The sequence below is a fragment of the Magallana gigas genome, chromosome 1 (genome assembly GCF_963853765.1).
Source record: "Magallana gigas chromosome 1, xbMagGiga1.1, whole genome shotgun sequence".
Lineage (NCBI taxonomy): Eukaryota > Metazoa > Mollusca > Bivalvia > Ostreida > Ostreidae > Magallana > Magallana gigas.
Window position 1 is genome coordinate 36,526,837 of NC_088853.1, and position 25,870 is coordinate 36,552,706.

Genomic DNA, 25,870 nt, shown 5'->3' on the forward strand with positions numbered 1-25,870 from the left:
AGTTTCGAATTCCGTAAATAGATTCTCCGAAGGTTCACACATTTTTCATCAAACCAAGGTTTGTTGTCTAAGGTTTTATAACTTTTACATTTAGTATAATTGCTAGTTTTATTTACAACAAACTCTTTGCTACAATCCGGTAAAAAAACATTATTAAGAACTTGCGTAAATGATTCTATACATTTATTCACACTGTTTTTTGTTAGTTGTACATTAAATAAAACTTCATCCAATTGCGGTAAATGATCATACAATTGAATTCTTATATCATCATACAACGGGGTACAGGTAGACGACATTTTCTTATTTTTAATTCAAAAAAAATAAATAAATAAAAGGATGCAATAAATAGTGTTATATAACCTAAATGTTTCAGTGAAATTAAATAATCATTAAATAAAACAAATATCTTTCTTCATTTTTAAATTTACATCTTAACAAAATAAAAATAAAACATTATATCTTAAGGTATAAATTAAAATAAGAGATTTTAAAGGATGATTATCTAAATTATGACTGAGATAAAATTATGATAAAAAATCACTTTCTTCAACAAATTTGTCCAAGCTGTGAATAAATGAACGACATAAGCTTCAATAAAGTCATAAAACCAAGTAATTGAGCATCATTATGGTAAAAAAAAAATCACTTTGATATTTTTTAAAATATTAGTTTTAAAATCAATTACTGTAAAGATGTTGAACTGAACTCATCCAAGCTGTAAATAAATGATGTTAAACTGAACTTATCCAAGCTGTAAATATATGAAGTTAAACTGAACTCATCCAAGCTGTAAATAAATGATGTGAAACTGAACTCGTCCAAGCTGTAAATAAATGATGTTGAACTGAACTCATCCTAGCTGTAAATAAATGATGTTAAACTGAACTCATCCAAGCTGTAAATAAATGATGTTAAACTGAAGTCATCCAAGCTGTAAATAAATGAACACAAGCTGCAGAATTGTATAAATATAAGGAAAGAATCCAGACATCATCACTTTTCACTCACAATGGCAAATGCACAGATCAACGTTAAGTTCATCACCAACAGAAGAGGGGGACGTAATCTCGCATTCAATGGCTACATTTACCGGGTAAATCGAAGGACGGACAACAAGATCTTCTGGAGGTGCACTACATCTGGATGTTCCGCCAGTATCTCAACAGAGAACGACATCCCCACAGGTTTTGGACGACAGCAACACACCCATGCAGCGGACCACACTGAAGTTGTCGCCAAACAAATTATGACAGCCATCTCCAGAAGATGTACAGATGAAGTTAGGCCCATCCCCTCCATTTTCAGCGAAGAACTCAACAAACTCCGAGACAACGAATGGGACGACACCAGCAGAGAGCTCATCGAGAGTCTGCCGACTTTCAACACTGCCAGGTCATCACTCTACAGAGCCCGCAGGAAACAGACACCACCACTTCCAAAGACTACAGCAGACATCAGACTGGAGGGGAAATGGAAAGAGACAGAGACGGGTCAACAATTCCTTCTACTAGATGACAACTTCCAGAACAACAGGATACTTGCGTTTGCGACAACAGACAACCTTCAAGACCTTGCTGCCTCCGAGACCTTCTTCTGCGATGGAACCTTCTACACCTGCCCCAGCCTGTTCTACCAGATCTTCACCATCCGCATCATGACTGACGACCAGATGACGCCCGATGTGTATGCCCTTCTTCCAGGAAAGAACCAAGCCATGTACACAAGACTCTTCACTCTCCTTTCCGACAAGATGAACGACCTCGGTCTGCAGTTCTCTCCCACCAGTGCCCTTGCCGACTTCGAAACTGCAGTACATAACTCCATCAGAGACGTTTTCCCCGGAATCACCACCAAAGGATGTTTCTTCCATTTCACACAGGCTGTTTGGCGCAAGGCACAGATCACAGGTTTACAGATCCCCTACAGAGAAGATGACAACGTGAAGAAACTGATAAGAAGAGCAGCCGTCTTACTCCTAGTTCCTCTAGACAGCATCGAAGACGTGTGGTTCCAAGCCCTGGAAGACCGCGATGAAGCCGACCTGACGGAAGTGACAGAGACCTTTACAGACTATGTGACAGAACAGTGGGAGAATGGTGACAGACTTATTTGGAATCACTTCGGAACCAATGGACCACGGACCAATAACAACCTAGAAGCATGGCATGGGAAGCTGAAGAGGATGGCCCTACACGCGCACCCAAACATCTACACTGTCATCAAGATATTCAAGGACATCCAGAACAGCAAAGGAATTTTTCAAATCCAGAAACAAGCAGGAGGAACCATTTGTCAACCGACAAAGAAGTACGCGACCATCAAGAGGAGACTGCAGACCCTGAAGGAGCGATACCAAGACGGGATCATCGACCTTATGACCTACGCGGCTTCAGCATCAGAACTTCTTCATTTAGGACATTGACATAGTGACATTGAAAGTGAAAGGACATTAAGACAGACTCCGTGCCCAAATTACTTTGTAAATATTGTATATATACTGGCATGAATTATACTTTTAAAACTTTATGTCATTTTGAATTGTTATTTATGTTTTAGACAACCATGTATTTATGAGTGTTTTAAAACAGTGCTATGTGTCCAAAAAAAAGACAATTGTGTATAAAATGTAATGCAATTTTAAAACATTATTTTATTTTTTTAAATTATATGTAGTGCGAATAAATTAAATAAATATATTAAAATTTAGTCAATGTTTTCTTTTTATTTATGCAACAATTTTAATTATGACGACATTCAAAAATGACAAACTGTTATATTATTTTTCATTCAAGGAATCACAGGTAGACTTTACCTCACAGGTAAAGTCTACCTGTGCCCCTTTAGAAGGCCTCATAATTGCCCAGTATAATTGTATAATGATAATTGGGCAGTAGGCGTTCGGAGAATCAGCCCTTATAAGATATCTGTGGGTATCATCTTTTAATTTTCCTACCGAGAGTTTGTCTTCTGACTTTTTTTATGAACACGGTATATGCTTTATAAAACACTGGAACAACGTTAAGGAATTTCATATCGATCATCATTGTTCTTAAAGCATCAGATGAAGGTAATCATTGATGAGCTACAACACTACACATCAACTTGGTAAGTCGCAAAACCATGAAAACACTTATTTAGTTGTCAAAATGAAATAACATTTCTTCAAAATGTTTTGTGTTACTGTGATTTACAGAATAACTTTACACAAACATGAATTGTTTCGTAATTGACGAAATATAGATTTGATTACTATAAATTGTATGTATAACTAATGTTATGCTATATACCCGTTTGTTCTTTGTGTTTGTGTTATATTGTTAATTTTCATCTTTGATATTTTAATCAGACTGACAGATTGGTTACACTGACATGACGGTATTAATAACATAGCGAACGATATATTAAATGTACCGTTTACAGTCTAATCACTTCATCAGCCTTTAAATTCTGAAATGTAGATCCTTTTGTGTTGTTATTCATACATGTAACAATAATTACTGTTGTTAAAAGGTGCACATACCTATTGTCTAAATTGGCGGTAGAATGTGTCTTATTTTACCGAAAACAAAATTATTGGTGATGCAAAATTTGGACATGTAATTGGTTATATTATAATGCTTTAAAATGTTCTTACCTTTAATTCTATAGCGGACACGAAGATACCTAAAAGATTTTCAAGGCTACAACTGTTACTAAAGAAACAGTTTTGCAAATGACAGGGACAGGAAAAAAGAAAACAGTAAACGTACATAAAGAACACCCCCCCCCCCACACACACACACGCATATGTTAATATTAATGAAAATATAACTTAACCTATATTTATAAACATGATGACCAAACTTGAAAGAACGGGGAGAAGAAAAGACGTTGAAAGCCTAAATGAAAGTGATTGACCAAAGAAAAATTTGATCGAAGTGGTCAACAGACTAAATACCTTTTCCTAACATTTTGTTTTAGGTGATTGACAATCTGATAGAACTTTGTTTACACTCCTTCTTAAACTACAACAATTAAAAAGTACATTTTGCTATGCCTGAATTTGCATTAGTTGTACTTTTAATTGGTTTTACGGCATTTCGCCAGCATCACAACTGTTTTTTTCTGATCAAGTTTAATCATTTTAAGATTCGACGTATCTTGAATTCATAATTTGTTTTCACCCTATGTACTTTACATGTTTCACTGTTGATTTCTGAACCATAATAATCTTACCATAATAACATTATTTAGTGAAAACTGTGTACTTTTGATTGTTTATGTATCTTTCAAATGTCACCTATTTGAGGTAATTGAACGTTACTTATATATATTTACATTTTCCAGTGTCTATGCCTGTGATAACACTACTTATCGATTTTGTACTATATAACTCATTAAACCAAATTTAGGCGCCAGCAGGGTTTGCTTATTCATATTCAAACATTTAATGGTATGATGGTTTATAATTATATAAATATGAGTAATAAGGAATCATTCTTTGAATATTATGTGGTGATAATTTCGGTCGAGGCGTGATCAAATCTATCGATAATGGCATACAATATACATGATGGTTATTTTAAAATTGATATCTATTAATTTGTGGAATAATTTAATTTCGTTCGTGGATTGTTGATTTTTTGCTTAGCTGTTGAGGTGTATTTTCGTGGATGTGTCGGTTTTCAGTTTTAAAAGATAAACTTAATCTTATATAATCAGTTTTTATTGGGAATTTGAATTCGTGAGTGGAAGCTACCCCCCCCCCCCCCCCCAAAGGAAGAAAAAAAAAAAAAAAAAAAAAATGATAGATAAGGAATTTTTAAAGTTTTCATTAAAGGTTGGCAAATGAATTGATATGTATATATAGCGCGCTTTAAATTTCGTTTGCTCGACTCAGTGTGATATTTAAACGACGATTACAACGAAAGAAACAATGTGATTCAATGTTATAATGAATAAAAAATCAAAACTAAGCTTTAAAACGTCTTTTCTTTTGAATTGAAAAAAAACATTGCTACATGTAATTTTTTTCTGAAAAGGCGAAATTTAAAATTATTATTACTATAGATTCCTCTTTAAAAAAGAACTTGCCTGGCGTGTTAAATAGGATACATATTTGACGTTTTGTACAACTGTTCCGCAAAAATATTTTTTTCTTGGCTCTGAACCTCAAAGGTTGGTCTTATTAAATACTATGACTCTCTTCTGCATTGCATAGTGTATCTATCCTTTTATGAACAAATGTAAAGAACGTTGCCCTTATAATAATCTTAAAACAGAAGATATGAATGTTGCTAATATTTTCTTCACATTCAGATACTTGTTAAAGCAAAAAGCGTGCGATGTACTACAGATATTGACGGTTATGTGCATTTTATAGTTACCTGTAGATACTAGATTATTTTTATTAACCATGTTATTTTGATATATAGATTACAAAAAAATGTAACGTCTGGATTTGAGCTTCACAACACTGGAAGGCATCCGTTGTGTACTTTTGTAGCCCAAAATATACCCTACTCAACAACCTCGTTTGGCTATCATGTTTAGATGCCCTTGCTGATATGAGACGTTTTGTTCCTATTGTGTAAGTTCTTTAGAAAAGTTAATATCTGGTTAAAGTAACCATGTTTTGGAAAATATCCAATCATTGCATATTTATATAATTAACGTACATCATTTATACATCTATACCAAATATGCCATTTGTTAAAAAAGAGAAAGCAGATGTATTAGATAATTAAAACGCCTGGCTAATTGAATAAGCACTGCACTCGATCTCAAATACTAACTCTCTGATTGCCTTCCTAACAGTAGATCACCTTTATTCAATAAAGAACCAGTGAAAAATTAAAAAAAATACAAAATCCTACGATAGTTAATTTACTTCTTTACGAAGGATCATATTTAATTAAAATTGCTTTCTCGAACTGAAAAAGACTGGCACTGTACACGGCCATATGATGTCGAAAAAAGATAATGATGTAACCAAGTGCAGAATTTGAACTAACTTAAAATACATAATTATCATAAATCTTTTAACGTTTTACTTGATTGGAGAAAATAAATCGAATCACGTGATGTTGAGATGCACCTTGTTCCTATAAAGGTGCCATCATTGCAACGCAAATATTATATTTCGCAACCTGTTGATTATTAAAGAGAAGTTTTTCTGGATGGCGGTAAGGATATTATGATTTTTAATAACAATGCTCGAATTTTATAGTTTCACTAAATTTAAGAATATGTATTGACGAAAAGATCAATTCAAAGCTATTATGCAGCATCAGTTATATTAAAAGATTTAAAATATTTATGGATGTCGCTGGTTCTATAAGATAACAGGCCATGCAGGCAAATCGAATACTGTGTTTAAATAAACTGCTACCTTTTTTTACAATTCGAATGGCCAAATTTATGGGGGGGGGGGAGGGGGGGAGTGATAAAAACCAACGTATTGCAAAAATGTTATTTCGTTTTATATTTCAGTTGCCTAACTTTTATCCTATTAGATGAGATCTCCCGCCCGCCATTTTCACCATTTTAATAACTGGATTTTTTACGTTGGAAAACCCGGTTAAAAAAACAACTATCGCGGGGGTCGGGGGGGATGGGGGTGGGAGGAGTCGCCATTTAACTACCCCGTTTTATTCATACATTATTTATCCATATAGACGTAGACCACAATAATCTGTTCTTTAATGTATACAAATTAGTGTTTAAGATTTACTACCACTTATTCATGGTATGGAAATGTATAGAATTAAAACACGAAAGGTCATGTATCTTTATTTGCATATTTTAAACAGAAGTTGGTCGGTTCAAAGTATCTGCCTCATGGTTAATTCTTCCTACACTTACCGCCATGATGTTTTTTTAGTCAATCCGTTTCTTGGCATCCTATTCTGTAAAGTTCTTTCAATCAAAACTAAAATAGCATTAAATAATTTCATTATATTTAATAGCATTTTGTATTAATCGAAGTCCGATCTAGAGTATCTGTCTGCCATATGTCGTGGACTCATCCTACACATTCCGTTAATCAGTCAACCTGCATTCTTAGTTACCCCGTTCTGGAAAGTTCTATCCTGTTCTCTCACTAGGGGTGGTACTTCGCAAGCAAATGAGTATAAAAAAAACGAAAATCCCCCACTGAAGAAACGAATTGGCTCATTTTATTTATTCAACATATGTCAAATCTTAATTTCTATGTATACGCTAAATAAGCTACCAGAATATATAATCAATCTCTCCGTAACTATTCGACGTTGTTTCTTTGGAAGCGTATATATTGTGATGCATACTATTCCTGACTTGGATTAACCAAAGCGTGTTCACCATCTTATTCTCACTTTTGCTATTTCGGGCTTGTATCGAAAATGAAAGTAAATTTTTGATTGATTTCACAATACCTAATCATTTCAAATTCAATTTTACCTTACGGACATCTTATCACATGTGTTAAAATACCAACTGTGTAAGCACATTTTCTGGTGCGGGTATTTTGTAGTTTATTTGCAAAATGTCTTAAATCTTAAGTATAGATAATAACCTTTTTTTACGAAATCCGTATCGGATGTATGCTTACTCTTTTGTCATGGCGACTTGTTATGGTAATTGAACACTATACTTTGTTATATTCAGTAGTATATTCTCACTATATAACTCTATATAGACAAATAGTCAATAACTGTAATATTAGCTCGTCCGAAAAATATTGACCGGTCAATATTTTTTTTATATTGACCGGCTAGGAATAATATCTAGAGAACATTCCCTCTATTTCAAATAATCGCCTCTGATTTGTTGATTGTAAACGATGACGTAAATAACTCTTCGCGACTCCAAAACAAGGTGACGTCATAATAGACAGTCAGTCAAGGCAAGTTAACAACAGACGCGCAATGCGACGGTTTGCTATGATAACGGATATAAGGAATTGCGAATTTCTGTGAAGTAAAATCAGGTAGAACATCTGTATTTTAATTCTTACGGTCGGCAGAATATCACCGGTGACCGTTTGATGCTGAGGATATTTTGGAAATGAACTTTGCACAAAATTGAATTCGTGAATTCTTTGTTGAGCTAAGAAAATTACGGCGTGTTTTCAATTACTTTCTTAAATTTTGGTTTGTTTCTTCATATAACAAAACAAATGTTGACTGTGTTTTCGGGCAACATTGATTATATTAGCACCCTTGGGACGAAAATATTGCCCTCCGCTTCGCGTCGGGCAATATTTCGTCCCTCGGGGGCTAATATAATCAATGTTGCCCTCAACCCCAGTCAATATTTGTATAATATAATTTCTTAATGAGTTAGTATGCCAAAAAACGTTTATCATTAGGTCTCTCCTCCTTTCAGGTGAAGACCTCTTGTTTTCTATATGTTTATGATTTTTTTTTTATCTAAAGGTGACTTTTTTTGTTATGAGGGTTATCAAACAATTTTAACTTTATGTTATTGGTCATTTAAAGTTTTGGTACCAAATGACCCTGTGTTTAAAAGCACCCTTAACTTACAAAGTTTTTGCCTTTTGAGTAGGAATTGCTTGTTATCGCTACCACAAATGATTGAAAGTTGAACTTTAGAGCATTGTCCTCAGTTCCCGTAGATTTTCTTTTTTTAATGATTTGTTTTTAATTCTAACACCAAATAAAAAAAATCTGTTAAAGCAACACAAAAAATACCTTTAAAAAATTTTATTCACGAAAAAAAAAGAATTTTTACAAATATTCTTTCATATTTTTTTATGTCCATTGTAGTTGTTTTTGTCTTTGTCATCAACGATCGCAACATGCACTAAAGGAGAAGTTAATGAAAACGAAGAAGGTAGGCATGAACATGATTTTTTTTCAAATTTATTCCTGTATAATAAAGCCATAATGTGCAGTTTCAAAAGTAATATAAGAAAAAGTTACGAAATTTAGACCTAAAAAAACACCAATCCTTATTATTTACGCAAATTACAACCGTATCAAGTTAAATGTAACATAGTCATATCTAGTTGTTAGGCTTACATAATTAATTTCTGCTCCTTCTAAAAAAAAGCGTCATAATAAAAAATATGCTAGTGAAACTTATTCGTAAATTTACAATCATTTGCATTGTGCATGGGAAAAATATTAACCATGCCTTGTTTAAATCATGAAGTATTTACTTATCTGCTTTTTTTTTTAAATTTCCAGGTGGTATCTGTGTAAAAGACAACCCATGTGTCAATGATGCTATATGCGGAAACACACTTGAGAGATATATCTGTAAATGTCCGGCCGGATGGGAGGGAGACAACTGTGATATAGGTAAGTGTTTTCCCTCATACTAAAATGCCACATTTTAATTGATCTATATGTAGCTATTGTATGTGAATATGTTAATCAGACTTGGTTGTAAGTAGTTATCTGAACAGAATGGATCACAGTCGTAGCTATGTTGCCCGAAACATACACTAATGTGTAGCCTGAATGGCACATATTGAAATCTTGATTTTATTCAAATCAAAAAATGAAAAAAAGCATCAATTCATTATTCATTTTAACTGACAAGTTGTTTATTGTAGATGTAAATGAATGCCTCAAATTTCCGTGTGGCCAGGGAACCTGCCATAATGAAGATGGGCATTACTGGTGTGAATGCCCAAGCGGCTTAACGGGCACCTACTGTGAAGAAAGTAAGTTTCAAGATATTGCGTGCAGTAGTGCAGATTATCACAACACATTTACAACAGTACAAACCTTTTTGCAATTATAAGAAAAAGGAATAATATACGTCCACAAGAATGCAATGATCCCGTTAATACAATGATTAATTAACATTAACTTTATTTCATAACAAGTGGAAGTTTTTTGCATCGCTAAGGCATGCAATATTAAAAGCATACTCGGAGATATCTTTGCAGTTTAAAAAAAAATATATATGTTCTACATTTGTTTTAAATTTAATTCCTTGCTAAATGTACATGTTCTGCATGTAAAACTTGCATCAATAGTACCTGTCTGACCAATCCATGTGAGAAGGGAACACTATGTGTCAACACTTGCGGTTAATTCATTTGTAGTTGTAAACCCGGATGGGAGGGTGACCTCTGTGATCAAAGTAAGATACTAATTTTCTTTCGTTTTTATATAATTCCGTGCATAAATCGAAACAATTTACCGTTTAGTACAGTATCCATCAGACTGAATCTAAAATCAGAGCAGACCAACTCTCGGGTATTTCTTTGACAACTAGAAATTCGGAGAAATTAAACCTTATAGTTTAAACACATCAAAAGATTTATGTCTGACGTATCAACAACGTGTGATTGTTCTAGTTCTAATCGTTGATGAGATCTCATGGAAAAATGTTATAGACGCGGGGCATGACACAAACGACAGGAAATATATATTTTTTTTAAAGTGAAGAGAACTCTTCAATGTATTTTCATTATGTAGCATTCATAAAACTCGAGGAAAATATTTACAATCAGCTCTGCGTTGATCTGCCGGCAAAACGGGTAAAATAAAAAGAAATAAATTACTACAACACTATAAGGTTTTCCACATGAAACAGAAACCTTTATAAGACAAAAGAGATCGAAACTGTTTAAATTTCATTAATTAACATTCATCTGCATGAAACTACAAAGTCAACTACAATTGCTCAAAAGTAACCTCTTTTTGTTTGTTTGTTTTTGTTTTGTGTGTTCTTTAAGGATTGTACATGTAATAGGAAAACAAGAACTTTAAAACGAATTAGTTATTGTTATTCGGAAACTATAATTACAGTAAACGTATGTTGTCAGATATTAATGAATGTGAAAACAACCCATGTCAGAACGAAGGACGGTGCACTGACAGTGAGGGATCATTCTCTTGTAGTTGTACTGATGGATGGGAAGGGCCTGTTTGTGATCAAAGTAATCACAGTACATGTGATAAAACTCTACTGTCTATTTAAAGAATACCACCTGAAACTTTTGACAGTTCCGTCCACAATATACTCTGTTATTTTTAAAAACGAAGTGTGTTTAAAACCATCGTATGCTTTCTACAAGTTTTAGATGTCAATGAATGCCTGGCAAACCCTTGTGAAAACGGGGGACAATGTAGGAACACAGATGGATCATTTAAGTGTATTTGCAAACCTGGATGGGAGGGTGACGTCTGCAATAAAGGTAATACAAGTTAAATTGGGCTAATATATTTTGTTTAAGCGCATTCTACTCAAATGGCAATATGTTTGATAAATCTAACTTACAGTTTCATATAATATATTTTCACTTTCTCAACGTTAATATTACCAACGTTTAAATAAATTAATTTTTAAATAAACAGCTTAATGAATACACGAACCGATACATTCGGAAATATTCAAATTTCCAACAAAAACCTAACAATGAATATCGTTTTAAATTAGAACAAAAGGCTTAACATATATGTCTGCTATTAAAAAAATACTTTACTGAAGATGCACCATATGCTGAAAATTTTACTTTATATTACAATATAATTTAATTCTGGTTGTAACGCGCTTCTGATTGGCCAAAAAATTATTTTATACCGTATAAAGAATGTAACACTAACGTCAAATACGTATCAATACGCTATGTTTGAATTTTTTACAATTTAATGCCATTTTAAAGGTCAAATGACCATTTCTATATACAATGAAGAGTAAAAACAATTAATTATAACCAATAAATTCAAAATTAATTAGTTTTATACGATATAAAATGGTTTGGAACAGTTTACGCTTTTTATAGAACGCTTTGCAATAAATATTGAATTCATTTCTTAAATGTACCCAGGTGTTTTTTTTTTATTTTGCATATACATAATTTTTATCTAAATTAGCAACATAAAAGATATATTGTGAATTCGTAGTGCCAGTTACATTTTCTGTAATTGATATATTTTATTTAATTGTTTTTTGAATAAATAATAAATATTAATATTTAAACACAGATAAGGCCAATCATTTGGAAATGAAGCTTAGCTTTTTTTTCGTTTTGACAATAGGCAAAATGATAAGATTCTAACTAATTTCATAAAAAAATAAGACAAAAGCAATTGACGCGATGCACGTAAGAATTATATACGACCTTTGGGCCACAATGTTGATTTTTCCTCTGAAAGACACTAACTAATTCAGATACATTTGAATGTGGTACCAACCCTTGTCAAAATGGAGCACAGTGCCTTAACAATGAGGGGTCGTTCATATGTAGCTGTGCGGGTGGATGGAGCGGACCTCTCTGTGATCAGGGTAAAGTTTTAAAAAGTCTGCATGCCATATAAGTGTGTGGGTCACTTAAAACTGGTTCATAATTTAGGCTGTATATACCAATAGATAGCAGTGTATAGTTTCATATTGTATTATATGTACCTCAACCACTGACAAACTTAAAAAGAACATTTGAGAGATATTGGTAAGAATACGATGATTTATTTTCAGTTGCAATCGGTTAGCTTGTACAAGATGTATAATTCTTTTGTAATAGGATGCAATGGAGGATGGACAGCCATCGCTAAAACTGGTGCTAACGGAACAGAAATATCTGGAAGTAAACGAGACCTTGTCGATCGTCTTGTAGCTGGAGATGAGATCAGAATTTCATTGAACGATAATAAATATTTAACATCGATACAGTCAGCCACCTTGACTGAAAATGAAAATGTATGTGTTCAAGCAATTTTCCAACTCAGTCGTGTATATGACGACTTCGATAGCGATATACACTGGGAGTTTTTGAAAGTATGTTCAACTGGCACCGTCCATATTTCTAAATGGTCTGGTGGTGAACATACCAAAAAGGGCCGAGAAACATCAACATCTGATGTCGTATGGTATGTAAGGTACGTATCAAGGTAAACTTCGATATTATGCATGTTCAAAAAATGAAAATTCTAATGGTATTTTCTTTCTCAGTATCAGGGTTTCAATTTTAAAAAAAAAGTTGACGTTTTCAATCTAAATCCAGATCACAGACCGGTCAGAAACGTGTTTTTTGCAATACAGGCGTATACAGGCGTCAGGATATGCGGTGACAAGTCGGAGTTGGTGCACGCAGTATACCTTGGCGCTAGTGTTCAAATTTTAAGCCTAAGTGATGGATTTATAACCAAAACTACAAGAGTTGAAGTGTCAAGTGATAGCTCGTTTGTATACGGACAATACCCATGGCGTCTTGGACAATTGAAAATAGGCTTTTATCCAAATGTTTTTTGGTTTTTAACAATATGGTCAACTACAGGCAAAATTCAAAATTCTGAATGGCTTGTTGGGGAGCATAGTAGGCGCCGTATTAATTATGGAAATAGTGACAACATGGAGTGGCTTGTGGATGGTTGCTGGACACGGATTTATAGTCATGACAGTTTTGGACAAAAAATTACTGGTTCTTTAGACCTGCTTGTTGAAGCTGTTTTGGCAGGCAAAAGAGTCCGAGTTAAAATCAATTCGTATATAACGGAAGCAGATAATCTTTATGTAAGGAATGGTCAGGTTTCTGCTCAACTTTTAGGACAATATTCCAAAAATGCTGCATATGAATTTCCAACTGATGTGTATTGGGTCTGGCAAATTGCATCAACAACAGGTGATGTCGAAACAGTGAGGTACAATATTGGAAGCACTGTAAACAAAATGACGTCGAATGACAAAGAATCCATTACGTGGTTTGTTGAATCTAGACCCTGGTCAAAGGTACTTACCACTTCTAGCTCTGGCATTGCTACATATGGATCTAAAGCTAACCTGATTTCTTCTCTACAACGTGGATATTTGCTTCGTTTAGTAGTTTACGAAGAAGAAGATTCTTATAGCATTATGGAGGCTGATAACATATCCATTCCAAGCTCTGAAGTCGCAGTACAGTCTGTAAGGTATATCAGCGATGAAAACGGAAGTGGGGGGATTCCGAGGCGGTTTAAGTCTCCTGCCTATTGGAAATTTACTTTGACGTCAACAAACGGAAACCAGCAGGCTGCTTGGTGGAAGGTTGGGGAACACTCGTCACTTCCGGCTACCATAGACAATTACCAAGTGGATTGGATTGTAGGTTAAGAACCAAGTTTAGAATTTTCATTTTATACCTTAATATCAATTTCTGTTCAAAATTGAGTGACGTTTACCTAGGAATAAACGGCTTGGTCAGGTTATACGTGTACTATTTAACAATCAATGTCACGATCTTTCAAAACATGTGAAAATGGAAATGTACAGTGAATATAAATGTCATGAAATAGCTGCATTATTTTATTGTTGATGAAGACCTATATATGAAACACAATAAAACACTTCATATTTTATTGACTCACTACTAATTTATAGAGGTTTACTTACTAAAGAACTTTCATTATGGAATAAAAGGGCATCTTCAGGATGATTTTCTGCGAAATAAGTCTTGTGCTTTCTCTCCTACTGGTCTATACAAAAAATGGTCTACAAAAACACTCTTATAATACAAAAAATAATCATATATTTAAACTTTAAAATTCCGTTTCATAGAAACAGTCATTAATCGTTAAAAAAAAGTCAAACCCTAACTTTTTTGCTATTAAGTTTGACTGTTAGCTCAATAGGAACTACACTTAAGTCGCATAACTGTTAACTTCATCTTAACCAACGTCGCTTCATCGCTAATACTTTTACTTTCACCTAGAGCCAGGTGATAGTAACTGAAATCGTTTTATTAAATTGTCCCGCCATCGGCTTACATATACCGATTTGTAAAATCTTATAAGGTATATGTTTGACAAATACATGTACAAGTTCGGTTATTTTTTAAATGAATAACTGTATTATCAAATTCAGGGGAAATATCATCAGTTGAATCTGTAAATGAAGATTGTCTATTAGCACTATTTTTTTTTTATCATCCGTGTATTGATTTTCAACTTTTTACATTGACCTAAAGAATTTTATTCTTTGTTATTTGTAAGTGCTTAACAAATATATATTTGAGGCGTTCGCCCCTCTCCAACTCTTCCTAGGTGTGCAAATAAGGAAATTACTTTCAAGGAAAACATGGCGTACTTTAAGTGGATAACATTACCAAGATCTGATATTTTTCTTCTTTACTCTATTTATAGATATATAGGAATTCCACATAAATGAAGATATCTTAGTCAATTGCTTAACAAAAATACAAGAGAAACAATACCTAGATCTTTTTAACTTGCTGTAACAAAATTTAAACGATTTAAATAACCTCACCTTAAATAAACTATGAGACATGTCTATCGACAACAATGGCAACGCCAAGAGAGACAGGGGCATATCCTTAAGTTTGACAGCTTTATCAAAGAAAAAGAGAAAGAATCAAGCTGACATGGATAGAAACAGAGGGAGGATTTCCACCGGAGACCATGTAGAAAGATGTATTAGGGCTAAAACTGAGCTGAACTTAAGTTTCCATTAAAAAAAATCGCGAGGTTACAGGGATTTTGCTTAATATGTTCATGGTCTATTTGTCCCATATCTTTACTTTATAAGTTATAAACACAGATGGAAATCAGATTAAAAAGAACTTTGGGAATAAGCCGAGGCATATGCTCACAAGTGGCCACACCCATATTAGTAGTATGTTTCAAATGACAATCACACATTTGGTATAATATGTGTACTAACTTCAATCATTTTTATTTCTGTCCGTACATATCTCCAGAGAATTTATTATGTGTGTGTCAATATAATTAAGAATTCCAATAGTTTGTCTTAAAGTCATGATTGTACCCCTCAATAAGTAACATATCTAGTTAGAAAAACATAATACTTAAGATAACTTATTTAGCAGTTAACTAAAGAAAACTATAAAATCATTAGGTGCGTGTGTTCAATTCATAATAATGCAATTTTATATTTCGGATTTTGAAGATAGGGCGGAGTCAGAACAGTAATGTAGTGAATAGTGTACAGGTTCTTACTGCAGGGTGCGACCATAAAGATCATACAGCGTTTAAATGGTGTATAAAATGGTAAAAGAAGTCTACTGACACAGTTAAGAAACTGACTGTATATTTAAGAAAAACATTCAACTTCATCTTTAATCATATAACATGTCACTTTCAGGTTAGGAAGAGTTGTTATGGCAGGGGGTATATACATGTATGTGTCTCTTTTTATTTTATTCTGCTCTTGGAAATTTAATGACAAAATTGAGAAAATCCACATATTAAGAAAAGAGAAAGAATGAAAAGGTATATTTACGTTAAGATATTGTTGTTGTCGTCGTTGTTGTTGTACATGTAACAGTCACTGCAATTACCCTCCCCCCACCCCCCTTGCCTGTTCATATTGGATCTATCTGTTCTTCTTTGTTAATATTTAGAAATTAAACATTAAAAATAATTTAATAAAACAATTGTATGATTTAAAAGTTATCCATTGTTATTGTTGAGAACAAAATAACCGAAACAGTTTTAAAGAAAAGCAGGAATGTGTGTAAACCGGAACACGAGTGGTGAGTGAAATTGTTGTGTGTTTTTTTTCATTTTAATGCCCCAAGTGGAAAGTGCCTGTAGACCATGGTAGATGCGAATTTATTTTTTTTCCTATTGTTTTAATTAAACATTTATGATAACCACCTTGTTTTATTTTATCTATAAACACATATTTATTAACCTATTATGCAATTGAACAAATATGGGACAGTTATTACTTATCATCGTTTTGCACCTTTTCAAGAACAGCCTAATCCGCTCTAATATGATTGTAATATTTTTCGCAAAAATTAAAGGTTGATAGATTTCGGGCAAACAGTGAAAGAAGACTTAGAAGTCGGTATCGTTCATTATCTTTCCTTTTTAAGGAAACTCGTTTAGATTTTTCTTTCTCTCTATCATTTAATACATTAAAAAGGCCCCATGTTAAATAATGTTATAATCCAGAGTAACAACGATTTTTTAAATGATAACAACAAAACATGGGGCTCAGGGTAGCTGCTGTGTGGCTGTAGACTTACAACCGTTTTTCGTCGTAATCTGCAAGTCTCACATTTTTGTAAAACGCCCTTAACCGCAGGTTTAGTCTTACGACCAAATCCGTAAATGATTTACGACCTTTTGTCAAACGGGCCCCTAGCATCCAAGAAGAATTAGAAAAGAAACAAAAATAGGATATTTAGCTGTTCTTACAGTATGAGATTGTTCCATACGTAGACACGACGGGGTCATCCAGAATGAAAATATTGCATATATTTCTAACATATTTGTTTACTGCATCTAGTACATTAGTATTTGGATTCATCTCAGGCAATAAGTGTTTTACAGAAAGGTCGCTGATCCAGGGATAAAAGAAAACATCAAAGGAGTCAAAAATTCAATCAAGCAGTGATTAAATTGAGATACATATTTTCTTGTGAATTCTTTCAATTAGAATGCTATGTTTGAGTTCGGCATTTAAAACCAGTCTCCTTTTTTTATATATCAATAATTGTTGGATAAATAAGTTTGTTATTGATGAGGAATGCACTGTTTATTCTTTTACAAAGGTATGTTGACGCATTTCGCAGCAATTATGCAAATTGTAATGAAACATGTAAATTTCATTCGCTTTTGCAATATTTTTTTTTGCGGTGCTTTACAGATTTTATATTTTTGATTGCTATACTTTGATCTTAAACTTTGTTTATCTCGCTGATTAGGGATAAGCTGCAGGTCACAAGTACACATTGCTATTTTCTGTTAAATATCGAGTGACAAAAAGGTATCTTTACATGTAACTGAATCAGCAAAAAAATTAACATGTCAAATTCGCAAGAAATTGACACTCCAGGCAGAGGTAAGGAAATACATGATTTTTATTTGAATACTAAATTGTAAATTTTGAGCTTAAAGTTATACATAGAATGTTTATCTCATGTCATATGTAGGAAACGTATTATGTTATATTTCAAGCAAAGAAAATCTTAATGAAGGAAAATCTATATAATCTGGTCTTTTTTTTAAATTTTATTTTAATCGACTGTGCCGTTATATTATAGCTCAACTTTACTCCACCATTTACAGTCCCTTACGTGAAGTTGTAAAATATAAATTAACATAAAAGCTTTAGTAAATTTAATTTAAGATTTGACACGGCTAGTCAATGCATATACATGCACCATTTCAGTTAAATCAGCATGCGAATCCTTTGAATCCGTTAACTGTGAATATTCTTTACTTTGCTATCAATTTTATTGAGAAATCGAGATTAAACTTACTTTTTATCGGCCTGCTAAGACACTAAGGGCCTTTTTGTCGTGTGTAGAACTAACATATGCACATGAAACAAATTTTGTATAATAGTCGAGTTCAACTTATAGCGTAGGCTCACGCAAGAGGCCTTAAAGTTCAGCGATATGCTCAGGTTAACATGTACGCCTTTATATGCTTTTTTTTAAATATCATTTTACTTGCTTGTACAATTTATATTCTCTTCCCTTCAGACCCAGAATCACAATAACATTTAACCTGAACGTAAGTTACGGTTTATCCAAAGATTTAATTAACCATTGAGGGCTTATTTAAAAAAAACGTATTTTTATATTATTATACTTTCATGTTAAATACTGAAATCTGATTGGTTTAGACGCAGTTGGTACATGTAATCCGTTTTATTACCCTCAGCGTTAGCAACACACTTGGCAACAGGTAACACAACGAATTGTTACATGCGCGTAAATTATGCGCGTACGGTTCGCCTTAAAATTCACGTCATTTCTGTATAAAATCAGTAAACATTTCTCTAAAATTACGACATTCAGTATAATAAAATAAATAGTGCCTTTTTTGGAGGAAAACAGTTGAAATCGACACCCCTCGAAAACCATTGTCAACCTCCGCTTCGCGTCGGAAGACAATGTTTTCCTCGGGTGTCACTTTCAACTGTTACCCTCCCAAACAGGCACTATTTATAAAATAACAGCTAATTATCCAAGCCATAAGATGTAATTAACAGATTGTAGCTAACTTGTTTGTTACAAACATTTTTCTTCAAGACCGTGTTATTATAAATTTCAGTTCATTTAGAAGGTCTTCGGGTATATACATATCATTGGGTATCACGATCGAGTTTGGCTTTTAGTGTACGTCCACGCACGACGCCTACGGGTCTTTGCAGCGAAATGCTTCAATCGGATAAAATATCGATGTATTAAAGGTATTGCGATAAATGAAAACAGACAAAACGGAGATTGTTTTATTGAAACTTAAGTCCAGCTTTAAAGTGTGACGCAATTATTACGACCATACATGTATTTATAAATATAAGGCACTAGTTTAGAAAAAAACAAAAGAATAATGAAATGGACAATATCTTTTAATTTTTGAAATCAGCGTTAAGAACGAATGTTACGGTCATGTCGATAAAGAAAAGTAAGAATATATTGCGGAAAAAGCCTATCAGTACTAAAAAGTCGTTGGTTACATGCTAAGAAAATATTTCTTCATTGTTATTTTTGCAATAATCAGGTAATAGTGATACAGTTGACAGAATATTGTAACAAACTGTCAGCGAACGTTTCAATAAATTGCGCCTATCTGTGTTTGACGCGGATTTTCATGTAATATTTTTTTTTTCTTCTGTTTAACAAAATCTTTATTGTTTTATCGTAAAATATTCAAACACACTCGAGTTATCTGATTGAAATAACATGAATTTGAAAGGGTTTTTGATTCGTAATTAAATAGAACAAATATCTGTTTAAGACTATGTTATGTGGGTGTGTAGAAATTACATTTTGTTTATCTTTTTTACAGATTTAACTAGAACTCAGATTAAAAATGAGATACGTCTAAAGATCCTATTCGCTGTTACGTGTGTTGTTGTATTCATCGCTTTCTGTGCAATGCTTGGTCTGTACATCAAAGGTGACGTTCTTTTTTTCTAATTACACAAATTATGCTTAAGTTTAAAAGTTTATTTTAAAAGTTCATCTTCTTTTGCATATGAAAAAGTAATAACATGCAACTTATATTTCTTAAAATTATAGTTTATGTTCTCAAAGAAAAATATATAAACAATATTAGTTTTTTTCTTTTTTTAATCAATATTGTGCATAAGAGGACAATAATTCTTCTTAAAACTGATGTATCCCATCAATACAACGAGTTTAGTGAATGAAACTGATAGTAACTATACACATACACCAACATTACTCCCAATTATGTTTGTTTAAGAAATAATAAAGTTATGTTTGTGGTTATTTTTTGTGCAGAAAAAAAAGCAAAGAAAAAGATGGATGATTTCAACACACTTTCGTCAAAGATAGTATATTACAATTATACTTTTTGACAAATGAATAGCTTTTGTGTTCGAAAATGTACAAACAGCGTTGTATCCGTTTTAATCTTGGCATTAAATTGTTAAAAAAAAATCTCAAATCTTGTTAAGAGACAATGTCATGATTCATCAACTTCAGATAAGCCTGAAGGTTTCGACCACCTCTTACTTTGTGTATAAAAAAATGTTTAGCATACATTGATTTTACATTATTTCATGTTGCCACTGTTACTACCTTAATTTTTTTTTCTTTTGAAATCAACTTCAACATCGTCAAACAGCGTAAATTTGAGGAATTTGTTGCATGCATGTAACCTTTTTTTTTCTAAAATAAAAAACAGAAACAAAAAAAAGAACACAAAAAAAACCAAAGAAGATAAAACTTGACATGAATTAGCAATTACCCAAGGATCAAAATTGTAAGCTACAACATCTTCTTCAAAGGAATTTCTCTAAGGACAAGAATTCAAGAATGTGCGAAACTGTTTGCATGAGTGGAAGAGCGAACATGACACAGGGCGAGAAAAATCCTGTATACAGTTATCATAAAAATGATCGTTACTGACTCCTAACAAATAATAATCATGAAAAAAATTGTAGTTTACATGTAATGATACAGGGCAAAAATTACCCTGTATACAGTACTGTGGTGTAATTAGATTTGGGGGGGGGGGCTTTATTTTCGTGGAATTCGTGGGTACTTCTCATCCACGAACTAACATCCTCCACGAATTGATAAAATAGACTAAAAAAGTCACATTTCCTTTTGTAAATATATGAGAATACACAAATTTACGTCCCCACGAACCAGTAAAATCTAAGCCATCCACAAAAATTGTCCCCCACGAATTATTCCACAGTATGTAAGCATTGAAGCAGTTTATTCTGGCGATAATAAAGATAAACTTTAAGGGTTACAAGTCATCACGATATTGAATAAATCAGCAAGATTCATATTTTATTTTTTTCTTATAGTATGTAGTGGAGGATGGTCAACCGTTCTTAAAACTAGTACTTACGGAACGGCAATCACCGGACGTAAACGAGATCTTGTCGATCGTTTAGTAGCTGGAGATGACATCAGAATCTCATTTAATGAAAAAAACATATTTCACATCAATACACCCAGCCACTTTGACCGAAAATGACAATGCTTGTGTTCAAGCTCTTTTTCAACTTAGTCGATCGCTTTCAAACACCGATTTTGATAGCGATATACACTGGGAATTTTTAATAGTATGTGCAACTGGCCACTTACACGTATCTAAATGGTCTGTTGGTTAACATGTAAATAGAGGCCGGGAAACAGGAAGAGCTGATATAGAATGGTATGTAAGGTAAGTACCCAAATATGACCCGATGTTATGCATATGCTTAAAAATCAAAGTTCAGGATTTCAGGTTCTCTATCATGTCAAGTATTGTTTTGAATTATGATGTCACTTTCAATATATATGTAGATCACAGCTTGATCAGAAACGTGTATTCTGCAATACGTATACGGGCGGGAGAATATGTGGTGACAGATCTCTGTTGAAAAGGCAGTATACAATGGCGCTAGTGTTAAAGTTTTTAATCCAGAAGATGGATTTATAACCAGGTTAACAAGGGTTGATGTGTCGAGTGATAGCTCGTCTGTATACGGACAGAAAACCCATGGCGCCTCGGACAAATAAAAGTAGGTGAGGGGTACGAGTTCCCAACAAGAGCTTTCTGGTGTTGAACGATATGGCCAACCACAGGCTTGATTCCGACTTCTCAATAGTTCGTTGGGGAGCATACAAACCGGCTAAGAAGTCGGGAGACGCCAGTATGAAATTGATTGTGGGTGATTGATGGACACAAACCTACACTAACGACTTCTTTGGAAATAGTTTTAACGGGTCTTTAGACCTTCTTGTTGAAGCTGTTTTGGCAGGCAAACGAGTCCGAGTTAAAATCGACCTTGAAACGTATGTTGTAGAAGCAGATAACCTTTTTATAAAAGATGGCCATGTTTCTGCTCAACTTTTGGGACAATTTACTAAAACGCGACGTGCATTTGACTTGCCAACTAATGTTTCGTGGGTCTGGTAATCTGTTTCAACGACAGGTCACATTACAACAGTACACAACAGTATTGGAATCTCTCGTCTAAAATACACTAGAGGTGGCTCTGAAGAAACCACGTGGTTTGTTGAGTCGAGACCGTAGTCAAGATTACTTACAACTTCTAGCACCGGCATTGCCACACAAGGTTCCAAAGCTAACCTGATAACTGCCTTACAACGCAGATATTCTCTTCGTTTAGTAGGTTATGAAGAAGAAGGTTATGTCAGCGTCATAGAGGCAGACAACATATTCATTCCAAACTCGGAAGTTTTAGTACAGACTATCAGATATATCGGCGATGAAAAGGGAACTAGGACCATTCCGACACACTCTCCCGTCTATTGGCGATTTATAATGACCTCAACAGATGGCAAAGAACGTGTTGTTTTATGGAGGGTTGGGGAACACTCGTCACTTCCGGCTAAAACTGAGAATTACCGAAAAGACTGGGTTGTAGCTTGATCGTAGAGATAAGGTGCTTTAATTCAAGCTCATAGAAGTATTTCAAAAATGTCAGGCCGTTATATTTATAATGAAATATTCAGAAAATAATCCGGGGTTTCCTTCATTACTTATGTTTTGAGTGTTATTTAAAGCTGTTTTTTGGTAAAAAGATGATAATAAAAATATAAAGTTTCATATATAAATCATTATTTAATTTCATATTCGTAAAAGTTTCTTATTTTAACAAATACATTTTTATTTTTAAATTGTAATTATTCAAAACGAACGCTACATGTTAAATGCAATCAATCTGAAAAATTTAAAGATTAAGTACGCAGCTATGTCATATAAAAGGACACCTATGAATTACCGTATGAACAATATACTTAAAGGACATACTTGAATACAAACTTATCCTAGTTAAATCAAAGACAGAACTTACGAAACATTGTTTTACTATCGACCTCCCGTTCATTTTTACCAAAGCATAACAACGATCATCTTAGTAATTCGAAGGATGCTAAAACAGTGTCTATCTCTAACGGTTTAGGAGAAGTGGCAAAATCAATCATTTGGCACAACGGGGGCAATGATTCTACCTACAACTAATCAAGATGGGAACTGAAAAGCTAAATTCTAAAATGTCTTACTTTTCTACGTTCTTGAAACAGTTTCTATATACACGTACCGGCTGAAACATTAGAATACTCCAATTTATTACTACAAAGACTGCCAAATGACCTTGATCTTCGACATTTTATTCATTTTGTTCTACCAAGGTAGCCGCTTTGACGCTTCCATCCCAGGTGGTCAGAAGTATCTAAGATTAAAGGTTCAAAAGCTATTTGTTTTCTTTGAATGTTTGAAAATTTCAAGGGCAAGTACTACTAGGGGCCCAGGACTCATTCAGTATCAACAAAATGAATAATTAAGAACCCTCTAAGGGTACTGACGACAATAATTACTGTTCTAGTTTTCAATTGTTTGTGCCATCTCAAACAAAAGAGTTCCGAACACTCTATATTTTACAAATAGATTTGACCTTGAACTTTACGTCATTTAATTGGCCAAGATAGACGCGTTAATCCTAAACGGTTCGATTTCTCTACGGCGTATGGCAATAACAATGTAAGTGTACCTGCTAATTTAATTGTATGCATAATTGATTACTGTAGATCTATGTTTTGAAATTCTTGTATTGTATATGTGCAATTTGGAATTCATATTTGTCATGCTCAAAAGGCGTTAAAGCTCGCCTTGTCCCAAAAATTGAGACTATAAAATCGTCGTAATTTTTCATGGTTTTCTTAGTTTATCTCTTTTCTGAAAAATATTTTGTTAACACATTAAATGCAAAAAAAGTTTATATTTACAAGACCTTTCATTTGATATCGAGAAAAAGCACAGGGCGAAAAACCATCTTTAAGCAAGTCCTTAAAGGTGGCTTAAAGGTGACTTAAAGGAGCTTAAAGGCTATACAACCTTTAAGCCACCTTTAAGTCACCTTTAAGCAAGTGCTTATAGGTCCTTAATGTCCAAACTTCTTTAAGCCACCTTTAAGCCACCTTTAAGCACCTTTAAGTGGCATTTACGCTCTCTTTACACTGCCTTTACACTGTCTTTAAGTGGCCTTTAAGTCAATATTGATCAAGCTGAACAATAAAAACATATATTAAATGCAAATGTTCTTTTATAGAGATGGGAGGGGGTCATCCGAGTGATAATATAATTTCCAAGGAAGGGGGGGGGGGGGTGTTCCAGGCGGTTTTAATCGTCGCTCCATTAAACACAGATCGCTATCATCAGCACCGCTCCGATGGACACAGATTGCCGTTATAAAATTCTTTATAATTTTTGGGGGGTTTCAAAATTATTGTAATGAATGAGCGCAGTCTCTGTATCTTAATATGTGCATAAAACTAATTAAAGTATGTTTGTTTCCTATTATAAATTAATCGGTGAAAAATCTCTCTCTCTCTCTCTCTCTCTCTCTCTCTCTCTCTCTCTCTCTCTCTCTCTCTCTCTCTCTCTCTCAGTTCATCCGGTTATTAAACAAAATAAAAATAATGAACCAAATATGCATGATTTAATTTGATAATCGGTTTAAGGTTTGTATTTTTTTTTTCAATTTTCATTATTTCTAACTCTAGATCTGCTAGATACATGTTAAAGATGAAAAGACTCTCAACTGCCTATGTTATATCGGGCAGGATATTACTGCTTTGTTTGTCTAGACATAGTTTTGTTCGTTTGTGTATATCTAATTAGAGTCTATTGTTTGTCCAACTTAAAAAAAACCCTGGAACTAACACAGAATATACAAGATATACACAACAGTTGTGTCGTGTGCCCAGGTGCATGTTTGTGTATATCTCAGAATTAAAGTCTATTGTTTGTCCAACTTAAGAAAACCCCTGGAACTAACACAGAATATACAAGATATACACAACAGGTGTGTCGTGTGCCCAGGTGCACGTCAGGGTTTCTAAAGGCGTTAAATCTTAGTATGTACGAGTATACGATAAGTCTAGTGAATAAAAGTTAATTTACATTTGTAATTCATTTTCAAAGTATTATTTTCTAGCTCTGGGTTTCAAAGATGTTACGTCTACAAATTAACGATACATGTATGTAAGAGTAAAATCTTGAGGCTAATTAATTAATGTACCGGTGATCATAAATAGGGCTTGATTATTTAAATATATGTATAAGGGTAAATATGTCAAATATACCCGGCCTGGCACATCATACAATCGTATGTACAAGTCATTTGCAATTGCCACATGCAGTAAATACGTCACCGGTAATTGGTAATTTTGTTTGTTATAGAATTGATAGTTTAAAAATCATGTACATACAATTACATGTAAATATTTAAACATATTGGAACGGCGCCGCGATCATGAAAACCGGGAAATTGCGGGAAATTGAACACATATCCTAATAGTATCAATGCATTTAATAAAAGAAATGATTTCATTTTCTTTCTTACATTTTTATAGCTATAAATTAGATGAACGTATATCTACTCGGTTTAAATTTATTAACTAAGAAAGCCTACTATAGTGAACTTAACGGTTTCCATTTAGGTATAATATATTTTTGTT

At 33.5% G+C, this 25,870-nt stretch overlaps 1 protein-coding gene across 1 annotated transcript; it reads left to right on the forward strand.

The window, feature by feature from the left end:
• Positions 1-744: 744 nt before the first annotated feature.
• Positions 745-2,530, forward strand: LOC136270103 (uncharacterized). Its single transcript, XM_066066577.1, has one exon. The coding sequence runs from the start codon at positions 1,013-1,015 to the stop codon at positions 2,423-2,425; it is 1,413 nt and encodes a 470-aa protein (XP_065922649.1). The 5' UTR covers positions 745-1,012; the 3' UTR covers positions 2,426-2,530.
• Positions 2,531-25,870: the final 23,340 nt, after the last annotated feature.

What these genes read in the sequence shown, in the direction of transcription:
- LOC136270103 (XM_066066577.1), top strand. Translation starts at nt 1,013, where the DNA reads ATGGCAAATGCACAGATCAACGTTAAGTTCATCACCAACAGAAGAGGG.